The following is a 26,973-nucleotide window of genomic DNA, read 5'->3' as shown; positions in this document are numbered from 1 at the left end:
ATCAAATTTATTTACACCATGAAATAATATGTAAGCCGTACACTTTTTGAAGCTGTACCACACATTTCTTATATTTTAACAAATATCAGAACTACGTGTTCTATAAGCTGTTTCTGCTGTACATTTTAGTCTAGTATTTCTCGAGAAATTATCAATCGCTTCCTTATCAATAGCAATCGAATGTTTTCTGAATCACTCAAATCGGTTGATCCGTGTTCTCGAAATAGTCGCCAAAAAATTGTAGCCGCAAATACATACACACACATATATCTATTTTTTCTAAGGTGTGCAAAAATGTTCAGAAAACTTTGAAACATAAAAATATATAATTTTTTTTCGTTTTTTGCGATTACTATAACTTACTCTACATGAAGTTAATAAAGAGAAAAGAAAAGTTGAAAATTGCATTATTAAAATTTTATAAATTGTTGAATTAAGTTAGTTTTATAGAAATGCCACTTTTTATATTCTATAGTTACACAAAATACATGAATAATGTTAGTACAACAATGGAAATTAATTTTTTAATAAAAAGTAAAACAATCGATAACATTGTAATATATTTCGAGCTATATCCACCCTATATGCCTAGCTTCCAAGCCAACAGCTTGATAGGCAATTGGTGCGGATTCACCCTAAACGCCGCCCATTCGCGGATGTTTTCCGGCCAATCAGAAAAGCGAGGCATGTTTTCCCCGTCGAGGTTTCCATGATCCTGGGGTGTATTCGCAAAATTATATTTAAATCCCAAATACCGAGGGATGAATATGACACAACGTCAAGTGCGCCCGAAGTGCAAGGTGTAACCAAAAGCATTTGGAAATAAGTGGCAAATATATTAAATCTTAATAGATCAAAAGAACTTGTTTAAACAAGTTGAATATATTTATGTTATTAATTGTTGTTTATCGAAAAGTGTAAAACAGCTAGTGGGTGTTTTTAAATTTTTGTATATGGCTTACCAAGGCGAGCCTCATGTCTGGGATAATAACAACACGGTAAATGTTTATTAAGTATTATTTATTTATTGGTTATTAAGTATTATTTATTACTTTATTTAATAAATGTAATTATTCATATTAAATTCTATACAGTTTTAAAATTAAGATATATTCAATTCTTCTTTCACCATAAAATAAAATAAATATATCGCATAAAACAATCCTGTTTTCCTTGCACTCGAAAGTTGAATTTATTTTTAAGTCATAATATTATTCCTTAATAAACCTAAATTTTACATTTATGTTCTAGTATAAGGTAGGACAGGGCATAAACATCCAATTTGACTTTGAGCAATTATATTGCGAAAACCAAACAAATTATATCACAACAAATAACTCATATTAACTATCTGACTATGTTCAGTAAAACTGCCAGCTAATCCACTATTGCAGAAATGAGTTTTTTTTGCTGTTTTTCAACCTATTACCCCCACACGCGGGGTAAAATAGGACAACCAAAAGGCAAACAGATCTAATGTCTTATTTTCAATTTTAATGAAATTTTACGAAATAATAAACATTATTCAACATTATTCAACCAATGCAAATTATAAATTGTATGGGTATATTTTGCACAGAGATAATACTGTATATAACCCTGATCTGGTATTTCGTCAGTAATATTCATCAGCCATGATGAAATATTTATTTATTTAATTAAACTTATATTAAATAGCTTTTATGCAACGTAAGTTACTTTTTAGTTGGCCCTTTTTATCCCACCCACATTTAAGCTTTTATAGGGGTTATATGAAAAAACTGTTTAAGCTAAGAAAAATAACAACGCATCTTATAAAATAATTAAATAAAGTATAGTTAAAAATTATCTTAAGGTCTCTCTAAAGTAAACAAAACAAAAGTGCTCAAAACCACAAAAAATAACGAAAAAAGAATTTTTGTTATGAATTTTTAAACATTGCCGTTTATCACCCGATAAGAACGTCGTAAGAATCAAGTGGCAGCTGGTTATACATCATTTTCAATCTACTATAAAATATTGATGTTAAAAAATTCTTAACTTTACTTGCATTTAGGATATAGTTCTAAGAGTTGGCGGGTTTCGAATGAGCCACACTTTACCCTACATATATATTTTGAATTTATTTCCCATCTGTTCTCTGTACCATGTCAGTAAAAATATTCTTATAGAAAAATGAATTAGAAACCAAATATAGGGCAAAAATACCATTTCTCTTGTCCTTTAGTAAACACAAGATCCACAATGAAATTTTATAAAATTAAAACCGCAGCAACCAACATTTTGTTTATATGTACATATGTTAGATTAGATAGTTCTTTTTTGTATTTCATACTTAGAATGAGAATAAACTAGGTGCAAGTGGTATTTTGCCCCAAGGCAAGTTGCATAAATTTTCAGAAATGTGCAATTAATCGACTTAATCAATAAGAATTGAGATTGGGCTATTTAGATTTACAGCTTATTTCGCTTGCGCTAAAAATAAATAAATACAATTTCCAAGTGACACCTTTCAAACTTATGCAGTTTGTATTAATTATATTGCATAGACACGCGCTCGTATATTCTAAAAGCCAGGGTTCCAACTCCAAACTCTAATAAATTTTTATAATTTAACCACTTTTCATATGCCTCTAATATTTTAGGACTCCCGTTTAGATAATTAACTCTATAGAGTTAACGGGAGTCCAATATTAATAAAATAATTAACTCAAAATGAGCGTATATATCATTAACTCAATATGATTAACTCAGACACATGGAGGAATAATTTTGCACGTTTTTGCTAATTATAAAAGAAGCTTGGCCAATCGCACTTATCGAGTAACATCGAATGTTTTTGAAATTTTTTAAATCAGTTTGGCCGTTTTTGAAAAAAACGTCTACAAAATGACTCACATACTTAAAGTTAATGTTTATGAAACAACTTTTTTATTTTGTTCAATTTAAGTTTCTATGGTTCATAATCAGTAGTAAATCACTTTATAAGGACAGTTTTAATAAATGGTCAGGGCACAATTCTCAGATCTAAGCAAATGTATAGAAAACTTTGTCATTTTATCTTTTTTGGCTGTCGCGATTTGGACGTAAAGAGCCAAGCAAAGTAGACTATGGGCCCTGATCAAGGATCACTCGAATTGCCACATAGAAAATAAGTTATATTTTGTCCAGAGCTTATTAAATATGGCTTTGCAAGCTTAATTACTAAAATTTCGTTCAAAAAATTTATGGTCTTCGAATTTCATCCTTGCTCAAGTACGGAAAACCATTTATAAAATATTTGCTTCTATCAGATTCCAGACAAAATTTGATACTAATTTTTCTATGTTATTCGGCATAACAAACATGACTATCAGCACAAGTTTTTACCATATTTTTGAAATCAAGGCAAATTCAGCATTACTTATAATCTTTGATTCCAACAAATTCCTTCTACACATAAATTACAAAATTACCTTTGTGGTTCGGTTTTTCTTGCAAAAACTGTTAAATTGTTCTGTGAAGGGGTCTGCGAGTAATTGGAATGTATGTTAACATGTTAATGTTTAGTTAATTTCATTAACTAAAAACCAATGTATGTTTGTAACAAATAACATTAAAGTTTTGTGTATACTGATGATCAAATTTTAATTGAATCAAATTGGCTCCGGTCCGTAAATGTAGTGTTAAAAACAATTGCTTTACATATAGATGGTGCCCTATGTCGAGAGAAAGTGAAATAGCTTTGAACCAAATTTCGGAAAATTAATTTATCATCGACCGTGCGTTATAACACGACATATCATCCCGTAATAATCCTCTTCAGATTTATTCGTGAAAACAAAAGGGTAAAGAATATGCCTAAAATAATATTTATATTATTATTAGTTACAATAATATTTAAACTAATAAACAGCAAAACATACAAACTGTTTGTAACTAGACGACATAAGTTTCGGTTATTGATAATACCATAAAATTAGTTAATGGATTTATAATAGTATAATAAGTAGCTGGTGAGCTATTAAGCTATTATTTCATTATATACAAATATTACTTCTATTTGATGAAATAAGAATATAGTCATATAAAAATATCATTTGCTCTTTCCCTTTGTACCATAATCAGAATAAAACGATAAGTCTGACAATATCTTAGCAGAAATGTTAATACATTTTGCATATATTCACACAGCATTATATTTGATTCAATAAAAAAATATTTCAGGGTCCAGAAATACCACCCTACACCTCAGATATGCCTTCTTACGGACCTTTATGGCATGGAGAGCCTCCACAAACTCTAATGCCATATCCAGAACTGCTGGCTGGGTTTCCGTGCGCTGATTTAGGTAATTACTTATAGTAAAAATTACAGTTCTGTAAAGACTATACAAAGTGAAAAATTGTATCCATACATATATATACACACACATCCATTTTCTCTGAGGTATGTCAAAATATTCAGAAACATTCACAACGTAAAGAAATGCAAAAATTTCCAATTTCGATTTTTGGACGATTATAATAACTTACCCTGTGGGAAGTTAAAAATACCTCCATTGCATACATGTTAGAAATTTTATACATTCGAGAGAACTAATAAAAAAAGTGAAAATAAAGTAATAATAAAAATAACAATTATAAAATAAAACAATAAAATCAATAAGGATTGTTGTTTATACGATTATAAATAAGATTATAAAATTTCTGGGGAAAATTGGACGCTTTTCTAAAAAAACTCTTTTCCCCAAGCAAACTGGATGATCACCAGCTATTTTCGCTAGTTTCTGATTTTATTTCATTTCATCGAACTAGATTGCATACACATCGGTGCGTTTAGCGCCTGCCTTAAATTTTTATTTTGCATTTCAATATTTTTTGATAATTTAATGATAAACTCTTCAGATTAATTTACTATCCAATCACAAGATATTTTACCTGCCTTTCCAAAAATTTGAACAGTTCTTCGTTTAGTCAATACAAATAAGATGTTTTTTGAATTATTCAAATCGGACGCTTCGTTCTCTCAAAAACTGAATTGCAATTATTGGCTCTTTTTGCCCCGTATCTCAAAAGCAGCTAGACCTGCCTATACCTAAAAACTAACTAACACGGCTCCTTATCAATACGAATCAATTGTTTTTTAAATTATTCAAATCGGTTATTCCATACTGTCGAAAATGTCGAGTACATTTGTTTGAACCATATACGTGAAGTTTAAAATTGGAAATCTTGGTACGGAACCCAAAAAAATACACAAATTGTTTACACATTATTAAAATATCTGATAATTTGATGTGCATATGCCCAATGAACATTTTTGACCGCCAAATGGCATTTTTTAACTTATTTTTATTGAGACCATAACCGCTGGACCTACCTTCCCAAAAATTTAATCAGTTCTTCATTTTGTTAATAAAAGTAAAATGTTTTTTGAATCATTAAAATCGAACTGAGTTACCGTTTTTGGCACTTTTTGCCCCGTATCTTTCACGTTTCCTTATCAATACGAATCAAATGCTTTTTGAATTATTCAAATCGGTTGATCCGTGTTCCCAAAATTGTCGACAAAAAATTGTATCCGCACACACACATACATTTTTTTCTCTAAAGTATTCCAAATGTTCAGAAACCTTTGAAACGATATATAAGAATTTTCATCTACGATCTTTTTGCGATTAGTATAACTTACCCTAGAGGAAGTTAAAAAAAAAAATATTTTTATTTACTTTTCAGTTCTATTTATAAATATTGTATTTTTCGATTTATCGATTTTTTTTCCACTGAAGTTTGGGAGTTTATGCGAATCACTTTCAGAAATCACTGTTCCAGATGATATTTATTATTTACAAAACAATACAAAAGGTCTGATATAGAATAATTTCTTCAATTGGAGAGATATTTCTAATAAAAACTATTTGTCAAATCTAGTACAAATTCACAATTTATTATTAGGCAAAATTCTGGAACTTGCTATAAGGTTCAGAGATTTATAGATGAGATCATTTAATTGTTATGTTACTCAACTCAACAGTTCTTAAGAAATATTAGCTATTTTGAAAATATTGCTACTTGATAACAAAACAGTTTATAAGCGCTAAGCTTTGTTAAATCAAGATTGATCGCTGGTAAACACTTTTGTAATTGTCTGCTTCTAACTCCCAAAATACGACAATATTCAGAATATCGGATAATGCATGCATAAATTATAAAATATAGTAAACTGTAACAAAATTATGCGAATTATAATAAAATATCTTAATAAAATTACCGAAAATAAGTTAAAAATCAATTTAACTGAACAGTAATTTACTTACTTAATAATTTTTGAATTTCATGCTAACAGTGTGGCCGCGACAACAATGTGGCGGCATGGTAGCACAACGTATTGGTAACGTGAGGACAATACCATCCCAAATTGGATCATCATCTTCCGCATCTTCAACGAGTACAAAGAAACCGCGTAGAAGGGTCGCCTCGGTCGCTCAAAGACGTGCGGCCAATATCCGAGAAAGACGAAGGATGTTCAATTTAAACGAAGCATTTGATAAATTAAGACGCAAGGTGTTTATGGCGCAATAGATAAAATTGACAAATTTTTTTTTTTCTACCCAGAAAACTACCTTTAGTTATTTTTTCTAATAATCTCACATCTTTGCACTAGATGTCCTTTCATTGTAATATGTGGTATTTAAGGGAGCGTCCATTAATTACGTGATCGATTTTTTAAAGATTTGAACCCTCCCTCCCCCTTGTGTGATACATGGTGATATTCAAAGTTGCCCCCCCCCCTTACACTACGTGTATTTTAGTTACGAGAAAAAATTGTAAAATTTTTAATTTTTTTTTTTGAAAATGTTTGATTTTTTTTAAATCAGGTAAAAAATAAATACACGTGATATCTTACTTTACCCCTTCCTTCCTCACGTGATATTTCGTCAACCCCCCTCCCCCTGAAAACCTCACGCGATTAATGGACGCCCTTTAAAATATATAAACAGGATCTTAACCCTTTGCACTTCGTAGGCGTTGCTATTGTGCCACTCCACTAACACTAAAGGTGCTTTTATTACTCCTGCTGCTTAAACAAAATATAACTATTAGTGGTGCATGACTAGTACCTTAAAGCAAATTGCTGGAACGTGAATAATATAATTTAAAAATTTTGGTAACTTCTAAAAAATTGTATTTCTGATTGTATTACAAAGATCTTCTCATTTTAAAAATTTTGAAATTTTTGACAAAATTTTACTCTCTTCAAACCCATTCAAGTCTGTTGAACCATACTGTCAAAAAGACATTTAAATGAACTTTAAACATTATAAATCTTGGTACGGAACCCATAGATATAAAAACAAATATTATACTTTGCATTAAAATCTCTAAATAATATCTAATAATCTGACGTGCGTAAAGATCATTTTTGACTGTCAGATCGGCATCTCTTTTAACTTTTTTCTGGATCTGCGAAACCACTGGACTTACCGTCCCAAAAATTTAATCAGTTCTTCACATTCATACAAGTCAATTGCTTTTGAAATCATTCAAATCGGACGCTCCGGTCTCTCAAAAACTCAATTGCAATTTTTGGCATGTTTTGCCCCATATATTGAAGTGGGTCATTTATCTCAACATCAGAATTAACTACTCCAAAATATATATGCATATATGTGTGTATGTAAATGTATATATGTATATATTTACTTTTAATTTTATCAACAGGTTCCAACTTTTGCATATGAAAAGCGGCTATCTCGCATCGAAACTCTTCGACTAGCTATAACTTATATTGGCTTTATGTCTGAGCTTCTTGGCGGTACTCCTTCAAAATCAGCTGAGATATATCAAATACCCCATCAACGTGATTACATGCCATATGGAATACTACCTAATTAATAAATTTTTGATTAGGTTAATTAGGTTTTTGACACAATATAGCAATTAAAATCATTGTCTTCCACACATAGTTTTAAGATTAACAAATAATTAGTTATTAAACATCCAATGATAAATGCCAGTTGTTTTTGTTAGAATAATTTATGTTTAATTTATATCTACAATATAAATATATATACATATAAAAAATAAAAATGATTTATCACAGATATTGTGATTTGGCATATATTACCTTATTTAAAATTTCTATTATTTCCATAATAATTCATAATAAATTATTTCTATATAATATATACTCATTAACACAAACAGCTCATTCTAAAACTATTTGTTCAACACAGTCTATTATGTCAATAAAATAAATCAGCAGACTAATTTGTTATGTTAAACTTATGACTATAAGTACCTTCAAAAATATCACTCATCTTACAATCATCATCCGACAGTGGCGTATAAAACTGTAAATCTCGTAAGACTTGGTCTACAAATTCTATAGTGCTAGGATTTTTAAATATTCTTTCCTTGACGTCATAAGCAAAATTCACAACTGACAAAAATCTTCCTCCAAAGTAACTTAGTTGAATAGAGTTATTTGGCTGTGCAGGATCTCTCATTAGCAACTGATGCATAGTTAAAATTCCACCATGAAGAACACGACTTAAACTTTCACAAAACATTTGGTCATCAGCAAGCATAGAAAAACTTGTTTTGTATTGTTCAATGCAGTAATGCATTAAAACAGCAACTGATGTCATAATTAATGATGAACACATACAGTGAATTTGAAGATAAGGCCATTTAAGATCATTTGTTAAAGCGTTGTGCACAAAATTGATCACACTGCATGTTAAATTATGCAACACAAGATACTCACCCTGTTGAATATATTCCTTGGATATACAAGTTTCTAATAAAACTGCAAACACTTGCAAAAAACATGAATCTTTTGAGAATCCATAGTACCCTTTTTCAAATTCAAGAGATAATTTTTCTTTGCTATCCACACATAATATTTCGCGATATGTGTTATCTATTGACATAAACTCTAATAATTCTGCTAATCTATGTATTACCCTTGAAGGTGGTATAGCAAATACCAATGTCCTCAGAATCTTTTCCAAAATATTTTTGCATTGTGGCAATGTTTTAAAACAGCTGATAATAAACTCTGTTATGCTAATTAATAGCGCCTCATGAGTTAAACCTAAATTAAGCTCTGGCAAATTTTCAAGTATGAACAATAATAAAGTCAATAAATTTCTATCATCTTTGTGATGTAAATATAAACAACTATTGTGCTCCACAAACCATTCATTTAACTTGTAGTCTATGCAATTGTCATAATTGGTATCCATTACAAATTTACGAATATATGGGCAATGTAACACAAGTAATGAAGATATGGCCAAACATTTTCTCAATTCGACAAAAACTTCATTCTTCCATGGTTTCGATTGGAAAATATTATTATTATCTTGTGCAACTTTGTCTTTAATTGTTTTACAAAGCCTTTTTTGAAGTTGGTCATTTGGTTCGGTTAATGATGAGGATACTTTTATGGCCAATGCTCTAGTGATGCTTATAATTTTGAAAAGACTGCTGTTTATATTTTGGTTTTTCAGTGCATTATCAGATAATTTGGATAGCATATATACATCAGAAAGTAGTGATTTGACACTCAAACAATCGTGATGTTTATGACCTGAGTATTTAGTGATGTCCTTTGCTAGAAATCCGTTTTCTAACTCCTCAAAAAATTCTTTTGGAAAAGCATTTAACAAAGGAAAACTTTGGTAACAATCATTTGTTGACGTAATTTTAAAATTAGTTGATGTCTGAATAGCTGTTGTTTCTGTAGGCTTTTTTTCTATTCTAATCGTGCGGGATTTTGGTGAATATAAATTTGATACATCAGATAACCTTTGCGATTGAGGCTCAGCTAATTTGATTTTTTTGGATTCCAATAGTCTTGTCCTATCCTTGGCATTGGCTATCTCTAAATCCTAATATTATAAATAATAAAAAATAATAAATAGAACAGTGGAATAATTAAAGATTAAGCATCTTAAAAGCTAACAACATTTTGAAAAAAGGTAAGACAAGTAATTTGCTTATCTCATTTAATATGGTAAAATACTTTTGTTTGTTTTAAATGTAAAGAGAAGTTTACAAACGAGATTTTAGGTAAATATTTGTTCAAATCAGCTTCGCACATACTGCAGTATAATAATTTTGGATTTTTTCAATCATTGAACAAACTACATAAAATTTGTCATTTGTTTTTGTATTTTATTTATACAAAGTTTTGTTGTTTCGTAGTTTTTTATAGAACCATGAGTTTAAATTTGCGTGTGTTTCCTGGTTTGAACTTAACTGAATTAATTTACTAAATGATGACACACATTTAGTGTCCAAACGTACATAACAAATAGTTAAATGATTAATTGTTCATTATTTCAACTAATTGGCTGCAAATAAGCAAGCAATTTTTGCTAAAAAAATTATTCATTTATAAATATTTTCTACCTTCTGGGAATATAGAATGTTTTTTTGTTCAGAAATATAGAGTGATTGAAACCATTTTTTTTAAACGACTAAAACCCAAATTATACATTCAGTAAATATTATAATTGATAATGCCTTAAGCTTTATATTATTATTGTTACAAGCACTTTGCATTTCATATCAAGAAAGCAGTAAGTGACTTGAAGTGTTTGAGGGGCAAATCAGCATCCACAGTTTTAAATATTTAGTTGGACTTTAACCTTTAGCAGTTGGATTAAATTTGAAGACTACTTGGAATTAATATCCATATAATAACGATTTAATAATTGTTTCATAAACTTTAGGTATATTTTTATTCAGCATGCTCATCTAGTAATGTTTTTCTATAAAAAGTGATGTTTTATAATATTGAATTATAATTGAATATTTTATACAGTGAATGCATATAGTATAGTTTTTTGCTGAGTGGCTGAGAGCAGATATATGACCGAAATCGTAAAAAGGCTTTGGTGGTTGGGAGCGGACAAACAACCAAAAAGGGTTAAATCAGTACATTATCTACAATTAGTCAAGGCATAGACAAAAGGCCTGATTTAAAACAGAAGTAACCAAAAGTTTAGTATCAGCAAAAAAGTTGAAGAATCTGCAGGTTACAAAATAAATGTTCTGGTTCTAAAGGTAATAAGACGAAAGACGCAATAAAAAGTTAATACATTTTATAGCAAGGCTTTGCTATTCAGTATCTTGCCTCTTGTGTATAAGACATCTTATTGAAAATAATGTTGAAAATAATTCACTCTCTTCATAAATGATTAATCTTATTTTTTGTTTTATACAACCATTTCTTATAAAATAACTGCTATTCAGAGAATATTGTGGGTTATTTTTGAAAAAAAAAAAAGATCACGTTTTTCCTTTACATATACGATTTTTTTTTTTTAATTTTTGTGAACAAATCCATGGAAGGTAATAATTTTTTTGTAATACTAATCAATAGTGATTGTACTGAATTCTGTTGATATATTGAATAAATTATATATAATAGATACAGTAAAATTTTTAATTCTGACTCTATCTAAGCTCCAAAACTGAAGAATTATGTAATCTTGATTATATGAACTTTTAGAAATCTACAATTATGTATTAACATAAAAATGAAACTAAAATAACTTAATTAGGATAGTTGATAATTTATCCAATCATAAATTTCAGTCTGCGATTGAATTTTTTTGGTTACCCTGCCTTTTGAGGCATTGCTAGCCACTTATTCAAATCTACACTTAAATAAAACTTACCTTAAATTGTAGTTGGGCCACAAGGTCATCAATTCGTTTATTAGCCTCGGCAAGTTTTTTTTCTAATTCTAGCCTAGTTTTCTCATTTAATTGTAATTTTTCTACCCTAAGAGATTCTGCAGTTGCTTTGGATGAAGCTAATTGAGATCTTAAGAATGTTACCTAAAACAAAATACAATATCATTTTGGTTTGATCTCATATTTGCATAAAATAATGAAAGTCATTTTTAGGAAATAGTGTTAAAAATATATAAAAATAATCAAATTAATAATTATTATTAGGTTAATAATAAACATCATTAAATATTTTAATATTGCAACATACATAGTTACGGTGATTAATGTAATTCAAATAGTGTCTTTCTATCTATCTATATATATAATACCTCCCCTTCCTTTGTCAAACATCTATCAATAGCCTTTCCATGCTCAACCTTCAATCTTTCATACTCCAGTACAATATCTTCAAATTGGTGTGTGTTATGACTTTGATTAACATCATGGAGTCGTGCTTTAATATCTTCGGCTCTGCTTTTCAACCGGTGTTCAACTAAATTTATATCTCTTCTATCTCCAGTATTAAAAGTATTTAAATTAGTATTATTACTTTTAGAAGATGGCATACAATAAATAGGAATATTTTTTTTGGCATCATATGTCCGAACTTTTTCTTTTTGTCTGTTAATCTGACACTGAGTTATTTGAGTACTACTCATTTGTGGTTGTCTGAACTCTGTGAATGTAGGTAGAGAAGAAACACTTACATCGGATACCTGAAAAATAGAAGCTGCTTAGAAAAATTCTAATTTGGTCTTTTTGTCAATTAGGAATTGAAAAATTACAAATATATTAATTCAAAATAGAATTTTCTTTCAAAATAGAGAATCACAAAAGTGCTTTTTCACTATCAAAAAAAAGATGAACATTAGAAAATTATGCAATTTATTAACAATTAACAATTTTTGATAAATAATATTCCTTAAGGTAAATTTGTTTCACCATATATGTAACAGGCATTAAACACTGTATGTGTGTAAATAATATCAGCTAAGTCTTACTAGATACACATTTCTTTTCAAAGTGTCCAAATAGATTACCTTAAAAGGGTTGTTTTCTTGAGTGCATACTTGTTGGGTTAACTGTGTAGCAACAGACATTATGTCATCTACGGCATCGGCATCTAAATCATCTCCCCATACATCCTCTAGATTATTTGAAGTAGCTGTAAGATGGAAAATACAAAGATTGCAAACTTATCGCAATTGACATTCTAACAAAAAATAAACAAACAAATATATTAATTATTGAATATATTAATTACTAAATTTAATTGATTATTGAATATATTAATTACTATGGGCAATGAAATTAACAACAATTGTATATAGTTGAATTGATAAGCGATATCAAAATGCAGTATTGCACTATTTATGATCAATGTTTAAATTTTCTCCAATAATTGAAAATAAAAACAAATTGGCTAATTAACATGGGTTAAAAATTACTGAATTTGGAGTTCACATTTGGAATAAAAATTATTATATACAAACCAGGTTTCGCATTGTTCTCAAGTTTCTCGTGATTGTTAACATTATTGTTTCTAGGAATATAATTACCGTTTGATTGCGCATTTATTAAAACACATAATTTAGGTTTTTTGCTTGATGAAGAAGAATCGAATGAAGAGTATCGTTTTGACATTTTTAAAGCCAGATATTTGCCAGGTGATTAATTGATAAAGGATATTTCGAAGCAAATTTATTAATTCATTTTGCAATAAGTTCTAGGACTACATTTCGCTAATTACATAATTATAAAAACATGAAGTGTAAAGATTTTCTTAATTTGCACATTGTCATATAGGTTAAAATGCACAAACAATCACCAGTTGCAGTTTCATATGTGCAGGGTTGCCATACATGAGATTAACAGATTTTCAAGTAGCTTTAATCAAATTTTGTGTATATAATCAAAAATAATTTTGAGTTCTAAGTTTGTCAAAAACATAACGTTGCATATAATAAATTTTAATTTATAATTGTTTAAAAGTACAAGCAACGTTATTTATAAACTTTTCAAAAATTATTTTTGTTCAGAATTTATCTATGCGATTAAATTTTAATAAACACATAAATGTGTTTTCAGAAACCATTATTTTCGGTATATTATTTTCCACTTGAGTTTTTGTTGAATCTCCCAAATGTGGCTTTTGAAAAAATCTCAATTTCACTGCTCCTTCCATATTAGCTCATCTGGCAATACATGCGAGTATCAAAATTACTTCAATCACATCACAAGTTTACGAAAAACAAAATTATTTGATACATTTTAATCTAGAATCATCTGTGTGGCTAAATATTATTTGTGTTTCAATTTCGACTATTTGACGAAAATAGATAATAGAAATGGCACCTAAAGCATTTGGTGATGTGAAAATGCAAGGACAAGCATATAAAGATAAAAGTAAACCGGCTGATATTCGTAGCAGCAATATATGTGCTGCGAAAGGTATATAAAATAAGTTGATTCAATTAGATTATACGATTATTATGCACAAATAATTGTGTCAACTTTTTATTATAAAAGAACTTTCTTGATTCTTAAATAAACATGCTTAGAACCCTCTAGAACAATGGTCATTTCTCATTACACACCCATTTTAAATAAAAATTGCGCAATTGAACAGACAATATATAATTAACTGAAAAGTTAATTTTAAAAGCATTTTTTTAAATATATATTTTATTATAATTAGTCTACTTACTATTACTGTCACATGATATTTTTTCAAGCACACCTGAATGTAAAAATTTAATTTTTAGCTGTTTCTGATGCAGTACGTACAAGTTTGGGACCCAGGGGTATGGATAAGATGGTAAATTTGTAATATCCATATAATATATAAGAAACTATAATTTGTTTATAATAATTTCATTTAACCTCAACAGATCCAAGCCTCAAACGGTGAAGTGACAATTACCAATGATGGTGCCACAATTTTGAAAGAAATGAATGTTACTCATCCAGCAGCTAAGATGGTACATGGTTTTATGATATATTAGTATATTTTACTAATAATGAAAATATATTGAACAGATTACATTTTGAATCTCTCATTAGATGCACATTTTTTGGTGTTTCCTGAGAATTATAATGATTAAGTCTTTTTAATCACCATAATATTATAAAAAATAAGTGTTTTTTTAATTTAGTTAACACAGTAATATTTGGTTTTAGTTGGTTGAATTGTCTCGGGCGCAAGATATTGAAGCTGGCGATGGCACAACATCAGTTGTAGTAGTTGCAGGTGCTTTGCTGGAGGCTGCTGAAAAGTTACTTCACAGAGGACTTCATCCAACTGCCATTTCTGATGCATTTCAAAGGTAGTGTTTGAAGTAATAAATGAGCAGTGAACATTTACCAAGTTCTTTAAATTATTTAGTTTTCATCATTCATGTATAGAAGTATTACTAAAATAAGACTTATTTTATGATTTTCATTAGATGTGCTACCAAAGCTGTGGAAATTCTTACAACCATGTCACAACCAATTGAACTTACTGATCGTGAGAGTTTAATCAAAAGTGCTTCCACTTCTTTAAATTCTAAAGTTGTTAGTCAACAATCGAGCTTGTTGGCACCGATTGCCGTTGATGCAGTAACCAAAGGTATTGAATTCAAACACACTAGAGAAATATTATTATTCATTGGTGGAAATTTATTCCCAAACACTTTATTGAAAACACCACTTAATAAATATGAAAACAATTTATTATTTCAATTTTTAATGCTAAACTAGAAATTAGCAGTTTTTAACTAAATTTAAATGATTAACCAATTTTTTTAAAACAGTTACATTATATCATATAATAAAAATATTTTATCGTGTAATAAATTATTTTATTTGCAGTAACTGAGCCTGGCCGAGAAAATCAAGTAGATTTAAAAGATATAAAAGTTATTCGAAAACTTGGTGGAACCACTGAAGATACAGAGCTTGTTGAAGGATTAGTGTTCACACAGAAAAGTGCAGGTGTCAATGGACCTAAGAAAGTTGATAAAGCAAAAATTGGTCTTATTCAATTCTGCATTTCTCCACCAAAAACTGATGTAAGTTTAAGCACAGCTCAATGGTAAACTGCAAACTATATTTGTTTTTCTAATTAATAATTAATAAGAACTATTCTGAAAATTACGCCTTTCTGGAAATGAAACACTAAAATACTATTGAAAACTGTGAAAATAATTAACTGTATTTTCTGTGTAGATGGATCATAATGTTGTAGTGTCTGATTATGCTGCCATGGATAGAGTGCTTAAGGAAGAACGTGCATATATTCTAAATATTGTCAAACAAATCAAGAAAAGTGGATGTAATGTATTACTTGTTCAGAAATCTATATTGCGGTATGTATATCTATTTTGAGTACTGATATAATATAGATGTGTGTGATAAGATATAATATTACAGTGATGCTGTAAGTGATTTAGCTCTACATTTCCTTGATAAAATTAAAGTTATGGTAGTGAAAGACATTGAGCGTGAAGATATAGAGTTTGTCTGCAAAACTCTTAACTGCCGCCCAATTGCCTCATTAGATCATTTCCTACCTGAAAATTTAGTCAATGCAGATTTAGTTGAAGAAGTTCAGACTGGAAGCAGTAAATTTGTAAAGGTAACAAATTTGGTTTTGAATCAATTACAGTTATAAATTCTAATATTGTATATAAAATCATATGTCTTAAACCCATTAATTTCCATTCCAGGTTACAGGTATCCAAAATCAAGGTCGTACAGTGACTATAATTGTTCGTGGTAGCAACAAGTTGGTGTTGGATGAAGCAGCTCGTTCTTTACATGATGCTTTATGTGTTATTCGTTGCCTTGTTAAAAAGCCTTCCTTAATAGCTGGTGGTGGTGCCCCAGAAACAGAGTTGGCTTTAAAATTGGCTGAACATGCACAAGCATTAGAGGGAGTAGATTCTTATTGCTTCCGAGCTTTTGCAAATGCAATGGAGGTTATTCCAAGCACTTTAGCTGAAAATGCCGGTAAGAATCATAAAAGGATATAAACTATTATATATATATATATATATATATATATATATATATATATTATAGAATTTTATGATATGAGTGGAACGAATATTAATTGTTTAATATGAACAAAACAGCACTCAGATTTGTTTAACACAATTTTATTTTATGATTACAGACGTTTCGAGACCATGGTGTGTCTAATCTTCAGTGTAATTTCAAAAACAGTTACTTATATACTACACATTCTTTAATAATTTATTTAAATTTTATTTAATTTTTGATATACAAAAAACACCAACTATTCTTTGCAATGCTTGACACAGTACTAAAGAAACATATAACACTTACAGAAATATTCTAAACAAATTTGAAGTACTTATCTAGATGGAGACAGAATGGGTATCATTATAATGTAAACAAAAGGAGTGCTGTCGCATACAAAAATCGATAAAAATGAAAAAACAAATTAAATTATGAAATTACACTGAAGATGAGACACACCATGGTCTCGAAACGTCTGTAATCATAAAATAAAGTTGTGTTAAACAAATCTGAGTGCTGTTTTGTTCATATTAAACAATTAATATATATATATATATATATATATATATATAAAATCAAATGGTTTTAACTCTGAATAAAACATAATACAATTATTTTTGTATATTAAAGGTTTGAACCCTATCTCAACCATTACTGAATTGAGAAGCCGTCATGCCCAAGGCGAAAATATGGCTGGAGTAAATGTTCGCAAAGGGGCTATTACAAATATTTTGGAAGAGAATGTAGTACAGCCTTTGTTGGTATCAATAAGTGCTATAACATTAGCTACTGAAACTGTGCGGTCTATATTAAAGATAGATGATATTGTAAGAAACATAACAAGTTTTTTGTTTGAAATTCTTTTGTCTAAACAAAATCTAATTTTGTTTGTTTTATTTTAGGTCAACACAATGCAATGAACAAAAAAATGGATCTTCACTTTGCTTTTTAGGTTTCATATATCTCTACTCATCTTGTCACATGCAAATTAATTTATAATAAACACGTTATTTGCTTAATATAAGTTTTATTAATGAAATATACATTATTCATCGTTTGGGAGCGCCATATGCATCTGGCATTCTTTCAATGTTATATCTATGTTGTGACACATACATTATAGGAACACCAGGAATTTTCCTAATTCTCCTTTTTAAGTCCTTATCATTTGTTGCCACAATATAACATTTGTGTTGAGTAACCCTATTTACTAAACAGTCATCTGCATATGTACCTTGATGCATACAAGTAATTCTTTCAAATCGTGGATCTTTGATGATACGAAGGGCAACTTTATATTTTTGTCCTAACTTCTCAAGTTCAGCAAGAACACAATCAGTTATATAAGGTATACATTTTGCATACAAACAATCCATCATGTTTTGAATTATGTCTAACTTATTTTTTATGGAAAAGTTAATAAAATTTGTATCAATCAGTATGTGATATGGGGGTCCTAATTGTGTATTGTACTGGAAAAATAGTGCGGAGCTAGCTTGGGGCACTTCCCTAACTTTTATTTGGGTCGGATCCTCTGGTTTCTTTTTTCTAGGTGCCGCTCTCAGAGTTTCTTTTATTCTAGGATCACTTGGACTGATCATTTTTTTCATTTGAGCGAATCGCTTTTGAGCGATTTTCTTAGCTTTTTTAGTTTTTGTCTAAAAAATCACCAATAATAAGACCAATAATATATCATAAAAAATAATGTTTATATTGTTTGAATATTACTCACCATATTTCTTCGGTTAAATTAAAATGAAATAAAAATAAATTTAGATTAACCTTAATGTTTTACACGTGAATTTGACAAAATATGAAATAGACACTGGGGTGTAAATATGAGACAACTTCAAGCAGTTCAACCACTGACAGTTTTTAAGCCCATCGCCAACTTTAGCTGGAAATTTTGTTTAACTTCATGTGTGTTTAAATTATGTTATTTTTTACTTTTCTTTTCATCTAGCTGTCAAAACGCTACTGCATGCGCTTTAATTCATATTTTAAATTCAAAAAAAATAAGAATGGACGCAAATGAATGACAAGATAGGTAATATGCTTATTTATCTATGGGTAATATGCTTTTTGTTTATTATTTGCATTCTACTTTATAAAAAACATCTAGAATATGATTTGTTGTTCAAAAAATGTTTATCCAGATGTTAACATTACTTAAATAATCTAATGGTAAGCGAAATCTTCTTTTATCGCAAAAGTATTCTTCTTTTATCTATGTGAAATTTATATTGCAAATTCTAAACTGCCAATTGCCGAATACATACAGGGGAGCAAATAAAGGTTATTTACATTATTCAAATAAACTAACTAAATGTAATGAATTCATCAAAAAAGGGCTATTTCTATTCCTTAAGCTCTATATTATGAAATTCTACTCACGATGTTTTAATAACAATATCAGACATTTTTTTCTAAAACTTCAATTTTATAACAGTTTTTAAAGGTTAAAATATATGTATAGAGGCATAACATTTTTATAAATTTCAAAGTAGGGCATGGACTAAGAAATCTATAGTATATTTAACTAGGATTCTAGTTCAGAATATAAGTAGTATTCCTCGGTTCATAATAAAAGAGAACAAATATTCAATTTCAGCTTGTGTTAAGAAAGCTGAAGAGAGAAACAAACTTATAAGCGCAAATATATACACATTGTACAGATTTGGTGTAGTGGAAAAATTAATTGTATTACAACCAGAAATCTTCCAGCTTCATATGTGCACATGAGTCTATTGTCATTGTCCTTGATTTATAGGAGAAATTAATTGAAAATTGCAATATAAAAATTAATTAAAAATATAATAGTTAAGCCATCTGAATCAAATTTGTTTAATTCAATATGATTATCTCAAATTTTGAAATAAAGTTGACTGACATTGATATATGATGAGAGTTTATGATACATTTTTCATATTAAGGGGGTCGTTCTTTTTTTATTTTTCTTTGTTTCGGTTTTGAGATTTTTTGATATTATGAAAGATAAAACCCTTAGAATCATTTCAAAAAAAATCATCTCAATATCTATTTTTTTGACGAAGTTATAGATATATATATCTATATGTATGATCCTCTGAAAGCGTTTTTTATAATCGCTCCGCGAGCTATTGTATGCCAGATTCCTCTTTCATTATAATACCTCATGCACATGACCTTTTAATGTTCAGCATCTTTAAAAAACACCATGGTGTTTTAGTACAGTTAAATTAAATGTGTATTCAGTACATTATATTAAGAACTTTAAATACGTTTTTCTCAAATTGACTTTTTTCAATGCGGTGCCACAAATTAAACAAAAACTACTACAAGTCGGATCGACTTGCATTTTTTTTAATTTGTTCACCACTGCAATACCGAGTCCCCCTACCTCAAACAACTTGATAACATTACGCAAAAAAATTTTGCGAAGCTTCTCGCCCAAAAAAAGCCTTTTTTGATACTTTTTTTTTAAATAGAGCTGCCATTTTTTTCCTTCTTTCTGCTTGTTTTTTTATTTTTGGTAGGGGAACTGGAACAAACTTCTTCTTCAACGTAATTTCTTTTTTTTGTTTCGGGCGATGCGCAACGGATTTATCTGTGGCACCGCAAAAGAGATCGTTTTTGCAAGACCGACTTTGGCGCCCCTGGTTAAAAAATGACGGCGCAAAGAAAAATAATAAATCACGTAATATTCTATGATTTTGTAATTTTTGTTTGAAAAAAACCGCATGTCTCTATGATAAATACATTTCGAGAAAAAACAAAAACAAATACCTTGCATTTTTTGTAACGAAAAAAGAACAACCCCCTTAAGGTTTAATTATTAACCATTTGATAAACGTACTTGAACATGAAACAATATTTTAAATTTGGTTTACTATATTAAAAACTAATGAATTTTATAAGAATATAACAAAACGAATACCTTTACTGCTTTTGATCTATTATATTATATCTTAAGAAACTAATTTTTTGTGTCTACTTTTAAATTTGCTTCATCGTCACTTGAGCTATCACTAGAAGAATGACTTGCCCTTTTTGGAATATTGTATGGGAAAGTAATTCCCTTAGCCTTAGCTCCATCTTGTAGGCGAACCAAGGAAGATCGAGTAAAATGTTCTAAGGAAACATCTTCGAGACATGATTTCAAATATGCTAATGCCTCCTCATAATTTTCTTTGGCTGTTAATATATCTAATCTGCAACTGAAAATTTTTCCTAGAGTCCCTTCAGATGGTTTGGTTTGCCTAATCTTATTTTCTAATTTTTCAACTAGTTCTTCATTATCAGTTGTTCTTGCAGTATAAAGTATTCGTTGAAATAATATCCTTTGTGAATTGGACAAATATTTTGACAAGATTTCATCAGCAGCTTCATCATTACCAGTTGTAAAGTGGTGCATCCATAAAATGTTTATTGGAGATACAATACCCCTTTTGGCAAATTCAGTTGCAACTTGCTCATCTGAAATAATTTGTTCGTTAATTTCATAAAAAAAATTTACTTATGTATAAAACTTACATTTATTTAATAAATCAGGTCTGCTTTCAAGAATGCCACTGGCTCCACCCGAGGAAAACTAGCTTCCAATTGCTTCAAATCCTCGTCTTTAGCATCCATAATTAATTTATTTAGCTTATCTAAGTATTCATCACATTTTCCTGCGCTGATATAACAATGACATAAGCGATTATCAAATGAACACAATTTCTTAATATCATCATTTAAAGATTTGCCTATTTTCTCCATAGCTTCAATATCACCCTTAATTGCAAACTTATTTAAACAAAACCTGAAGATTCTTGGTAAAGGATGTAATCCTTTATTCAATAGTTCAAACAGCACTTCCAAAGATTCATTCATTCGATTATGTTTAAGTAATGCTTCAAGCAGTAAAGAGTTTTCATTCACAGAAAGTGCACGATCAGGCTGCAAAGTTTTCTTTATTTTTAAAGCATTATCAACGTCTCCCAACCTTAATGACTTATGAAAAGTTCTAATATCATATCCCTCTTTAACACTGGATTCTTTAAAGGATGCTGACTTCTTAGTACTTTCAGGAATTGTGAATGGCACCGGTATATCTTTACATTGCAAATATGTCCCAAGCTTGGTCAAGAATTCTTTGGTTGGTGCTAAATCCTCTTCTTGCATTTTTGTCCATAAACCCAGGGCTTTATCAGTTTCACTAGTGTTGCAATAATGTGACAACAAATTGTAATATATATCAGTGCGGTCAATATATGATAAATCTCGGGTAGCTTCAATTAGTCCTTCCAAAGGTGCCACCATCCCTTCTTGCAAATATCTTTGACATGCCGTGTTGATTCTATGGGGACGACTTCTTAAACCAGGTGTTTCCAAGATTTTTCTAGCTTGCCTAATTCGACCACATTCTACAAATGCAAACACTAAGTCATAAAGACTGTTTACTTCACCATGAACTTTAGTGCTCAAATCTGTTAACTTTTGTAAGTTATTTGCATCTTCTTTTTGAATTAACATGCAAGCTAATTCAGTTTTCCATGGAGTCATATGATGCTGCTGACTGCACCACTCAAATTCCTTCATAGCTTCTTCTAAATCATTTCTCAAAATGTGAACCTTAATAAGAGGGCCCAAGAGTACATTATTTACTTCAATAAAATTCTTTGAAAGCAATTTATCAAAAACTGTTTTTAATTGTTCTACATTTTTTGTTTCAGCAAGAGAATTCAGCAATCTCCAACATACAGAATTATAAGCAAATGATCGATCTTCAAGTTTTCTTTCAGAAGGCTGTGTATCTAAAATTTTTATGGCCTCATCAAATTTATTATTCTTTATCAGAAGTGAAGCCAGACGTATAATTTTAAAGTCGTCAACTGCGAAATCTGGTTGTGCGCTCATAATTTCATGGTATAGTTTCATTGCCTGGTCAAGTTTTTCAAAATGTACATACATTTCAAGTATTTGGGCATTTGCACCTGCTGAAAAAGTGAAATTTTGGTCTTTCAGTTTTGTTGTAAATGCTTCCAACTTGTCTATTTCTCTATTTCGACAATACATAGTAATTAACTGTCTTTTTAAACCATTAGCCTTTTCTCCCTTTTGTTCCAAGATTGATATCAAGTGTTCCAAATGAGCTTGATCACTAATTGTAGTCTTACCACGACTTTGTTGATTTAACGGCGCCGGTTGTAACTCTCCAGATGATAACGTACTCAATAAATCTGAAAGTTCTGCTGTAATATTATCACCTAATCTCTCTTGAATAATTTCAGCTTGGTGATTATTTATTCCCAGGCCCTTTTCAATAAGACCTTTCAAAACTGATTCCATTAAGGGTTTCCATTGTTTAGCTGATAAAAATGTCAGATCTGTCAATGCTAAGCCAGTACTATTAAATTTGCCAAAATTATTCTGATCATTAGTGGCCATATCTTCTTCTTCATTTTTTTGCTGCATTATTGCAGATTCACGCCTTTCCATATTAGCATTCACTATATGAAGAATATTAACATACGTTTCAACGTCACCTTAGAAAAAAAAAGATTTAAGTTGAAAAATGATAGTGGAACTAAAATAGACATTCATGTTATGAAGTTAATATGAAGTCAATAGTTATATTCATTGCATAAGTTGTACTTTAGTGTTTCATAGCTTATTTTGACCCTACTACTACTGTACTACTACTAGTGAGCATCTGTGAAAATTCAAGTTGAAAATATAATTTCACTACAGGTTTGCCAAACATTTTTTCAAACGCAGTACGGATAGAAAAATTGTTGATAATGTGCGCATTACTCATCCGATTTTTAATGTTTGCGATGACCAATAAGTTAGGTTTTCAAGGAACTCTCATCATTAATATACTAACGTTCATGTTACAACACATAGCAAAGAATATATAAAACGCAGTTTGAATAGAAAATATGAGAAAAAAGCCAAAATACTAGTTTACATATATCAAAAAGCGTATATTTCATACAATATGTATGGATGGTCTGACTAGACAGACCATTCCGATCGTTCGAAGTATAAAAAAGTTAATATCCTTATAATCATCCTTCTGTACATTTTTTCGTCCCGATTTTTTCATCGATCGACAGCTAATGAAATTTTTCAAGAAATGATTACTAGAAATATTTTTTTTTTAAATTGAAGTCGGAAAAAGTCTGGCCAGACCACTCTGACCGACGGAGGGTTAAAAGAAATTTAGTAATAATTAAAATGATAAATTATTCTTACAGATACAGATTACATACCTTTTCGCTAAACATAAGTTTAATGGTCTCCGGATCAAATAAGGAGAATGATATGCTGGATACGCAGCAGCTACATCAGCGGCTTCCTTGAATTTGTTATTTACTAATAAATTCATAACTGAAGTGCTTGCACATAAAGCTTCTGAAAGGCCTGCAGTTCGAATCAAACTGATGGCTCGATGCGGATTCTTCTCTTGCAGATTTTCATAAACATAATCTCTCAAAGTTTCTCCATTTGGTATTAAATCAAATGCATATACATGCGTAAAACTTGAATGATTTTCTCATCATCCTTTTCTTTACTCACACGACAGATCAGGGGCCACAAATAATGATGTCTTATTGTTTCTCCAGCCTTTTTTAGCTCATTAAGAGCACCCAAAACTGTTTCCATATTTCCATGTTGGAAAGCATTTTCCATTGCAATAAAATGCTTTATTATTTATCCCCTCCTCCTCTAATTGCCTAACAATTTTCATAACATAATCAAAGGTCTGTTTGCTTTGATCAGCTGTCGAATGAAGAATGTACCCAGAGTGCTATTTGAAGACTCTTCAATTTTGTCTGGCCTTACCATTGTTTTCATTATTGTTAAACCGACATCTTCATAACCATTGTTTATTAATCTTAAATAACATTAATTGCATCATGATTATAGCAAAAGATTTTTTTACACAATTCAATATGGAATCTATTTTATCCTTGTGTCCATTTATTGTAAGAGTATACACAATATCCATAAAGTCTTTATCCAAAAATATATTTCTTTACTTTCACAGGTTTGTAGAATATTATTTATAGATTCTATATCTCCTTTTTTAGCATATCCACACATTAGAGCGGTATAAGTATCTGCGCTCGGTTCAAGGCCAGCTTGTCCCATCACTGTTAAAATGTCTTTAGCTGAATCCATATCTCTAAAAGATAAAAATATAAAAATAGTATTGATAATATCAATAATATGATAAAAGAATACATTTCAGTACTATTTGATTCTTGTAAAAATTTGATTTCTTGTTAAAAATTGTGTCAGTTACTCACCCTACTTGTGAATGGCCGACTATAAGAGCATTGAATACATTTTCATTTACTGGTAACTGTTTTTTCTCTCATGAATTCTAAAATTTTTGTAGCTCCTTCGATATCACCTTCTTGGCAATATTGTGATATTAACCGCTGGTAAGTTACCCTGTAGATAATATGAAAGTTGCCACAAGATTGATATAATAGGTAGAAAAAAAGAAAATATAGGCACCTATTGGGCTCAATTCCTTTAGCTTCCATTTGAGCTAAGAATTCAGTTGGTGAGAATTTATGTTCATTCTCCAAATATACTCTTAACAGGGCATTATAGTGAGATACATCCATCGGAACATTAAGTCTCTCAAGTGTGCTCCATATTTCTTTTACCAGTCGTGTTCGTACTTCTGGCAATTCTTCAGGTACCAAATTTCCTAGATTTATTGTTATTAATTTAATTATAAAATAAAACATTTGACAATTACTTCATATTGAAGTTAAATTCTTAAAGTTAATGTTAAAAACTAAAATAATAAAAAAAAAAAATTATCTTGGCAGAAGAGAAAATATAGGAAACCTAATGCAAAAAGCACAGGAAATATGGAAGCAGAAGTTAGCAAAGGAAATTTCATAAAAGCGTATAAAAAGTGTTGATTTATGATAAAATAGTAATGGGAATAATAAAGAAGAAAGGAAAAGGGCTTTCAAACCATAGACCTGCCTTTGGTCAGACTACCATATATTTATATACATATATACAAAATTAAATACATTAACTGTTACTCTCAGTATGTAAGTGTATAACTTTCCTTTATAAATGAAAACTAGAAACTACTCCCATATTTAGGAAGATATTAGCAATTACGTTATTTGTGTAATATTATTATATATAAAATATATTATTAGTGCATAACATATAATATATTAACATCTGTTCTAGAATGTTTCATTTCTGAATTTAATTAAATTTAATCCAAAGGTTTTATATCAAATATCCTCGCTTAGTTTTGTATTCAATGAATTTATGAGATGTTTGAGATCACAAATTATGAAAGGTTAATTGAATATATTTTGTGCATACTTAGATATAATCTGTTATAACTAACACCAATTTATTTTGGCCATTTTTAAAAAAAAATTCAAAGATTCAGTCAATTTCTCAACTCTTAAAGAAATTATGCCATTTTCACTTGCATTCAGTATAAGTTCATAATCAAACTACAAAACAAATTAATACACAGTTAAAATATAATTCATACCACAACATCGGATGACTAGTAAAGACTGAGAACTATTTGCAGATCGACTATGACGTATTTCATCCAGAACTTCTTCAATATCTCTTTTAGAAATCCTGCCTGATCGTCGAACATCTTGATCAATTCTTTGTAAAGATTTATCTAAGTTGAATTCATTTGGTTTAAATGAAGCAATAGAGGTAGAAAATCCACTGAAATTTAAATTGACCAATTAATATAACAGTGTTAGAAAACATTTGCTGGTGAATTATGACAAGTGTTCAGGTCAATAGATCATAGGTATTTAACTATGCTTATTCTGATCTTAATAACTTAAATGTTATTATATTGAATATATTGCATAATGCTATCAAGAACATTATAGGTTAGTCACTCACTGGGCTGAGCCGCTGCAAACATAAAGATTTTGTTGAATTGTGTTACTGGCGGTGTCTTTTACATTCAATGTTAAATTGCGAGTAATCCCGCAAAAGTATCGTACAAACTTGTTACTACGTAATATAGAAGACATTTTTCTGTACACAATTTAGTGGAAAAAAGGATCTTCAAATTGCTCGAAGCATCACCGTGCGGTCGTGTGCGTAGATATCTATCATTAACGAATGAACGGATTGGACTGCATCACATCTTCATAAGGTTTTTCACTAATGTGACAGTTTTCAAAGGAAATCCGCTAGTGGCTCACTAAATCCGTTAATAAAACGAATTGTACTAACGG

The 26,973-nt window shown here is 29.7% G+C and overlaps 4 protein-coding genes and 1 pseudogene across 4 annotated transcripts; 2 read left to right on the top strand and 3 right to left on the bottom strand.

The window, feature by feature from the left end:
* The first annotated feature begins 953 nt into the window (after positions 1-953).
* Positions 954-7,858, top strand: LOC113367117 (protein Fer3-like). Its single transcript, XM_026608747.1, has 4 exons — positions 954-998; positions 4,186-4,309; positions 6,307-6,524; positions 7,683-7,858. Exons 1-4 carry the CDS (start codon positions 954-956, stop codon positions 7,854-7,856), a joined length of 561 nt encoding a protein of 186 aa, XP_026464532.1. The 3' UTR covers positions 7,857-7,858.
* Positions 7,859-8,227: 369 nt separating this feature from the next.
* On the bottom strand, positions 8,228-13,450 carry LOC113367116. The gene is made up of 5 exons (XM_026608746.1): positions 13,207-13,450; positions 12,754-12,878; positions 12,043-12,429; positions 11,657-11,818; positions 8,228-9,859 (listed from the first exon to the last, which is right to left on the bottom strand). Exons 1-5 carry the CDS (start codon positions 13,355-13,357, stop codon positions 8,228-8,230), a joined length of 2,457 nt encoding a protein of 818 aa, XP_026464531.1. The 5' UTR covers positions 13,358-13,450.
* Positions 13,451-13,926: 476 nt separating this feature from the next.
* Positions 13,927-17,757, top strand: LOC113365643 (T-complex protein 1 subunit delta). Its single transcript, XM_026607152.1, has 11 exons — positions 13,927-14,164; positions 14,479-14,531; positions 14,605-14,694; positions 14,894-15,039; positions 15,160-15,323; positions 15,566-15,765; positions 15,923-16,062; positions 16,127-16,331; positions 16,423-16,705; positions 17,369-17,565; positions 17,641-17,757. Exons 1-11 carry the CDS (start codon positions 14,062-14,064, stop codon positions 17,656-17,658), a joined length of 1,599 nt encoding a protein of 532 aa, XP_026462937.1. The 5' UTR covers positions 13,927-14,061; the 3' UTR covers positions 17,659-17,757.
* LOC113365644 (rRNA-processing protein FCF1 homolog) lies at positions 17,749-18,602 on the bottom strand. The gene is made up of 2 exons (XM_026607153.1): positions 18,471-18,602; positions 17,749-18,396 (listed from the first exon to the last, which is right to left on the bottom strand). The coding sequence occupies exons 1-2, from the start codon at positions 18,471-18,473 to the stop codon at positions 17,788-17,790; spliced, it is 612 nt and encodes a 203-aa protein (XP_026462938.1). The 5' UTR covers positions 18,474-18,602; the 3' UTR covers positions 17,749-17,787.
* Positions 18,603-20,549: 1,947 nt separating this feature from the next.
* Positions 20,550-26,857, bottom strand: LOC113366353 (annotated as a pseudogene).
* Between the last annotated feature and the right edge of the window lie 116 nt (positions 26,858-26,973).

Source organism: Ctenocephalides felis, unplaced genomic scaffold (assembly GCF_003426905.1).
Source record: "Ctenocephalides felis isolate EL2017-DRISC unplaced genomic scaffold, ASM342690v1 CF-g0.4_SCAFFOLD_01170, whole genome shotgun sequence".
Lineage (NCBI taxonomy): Eukaryota > Metazoa > Arthropoda > Insecta > Siphonaptera > Pulicidae > Ctenocephalides > Ctenocephalides felis.
This window is presented reverse-complemented; position numbering and strand designations above follow the sequence as displayed.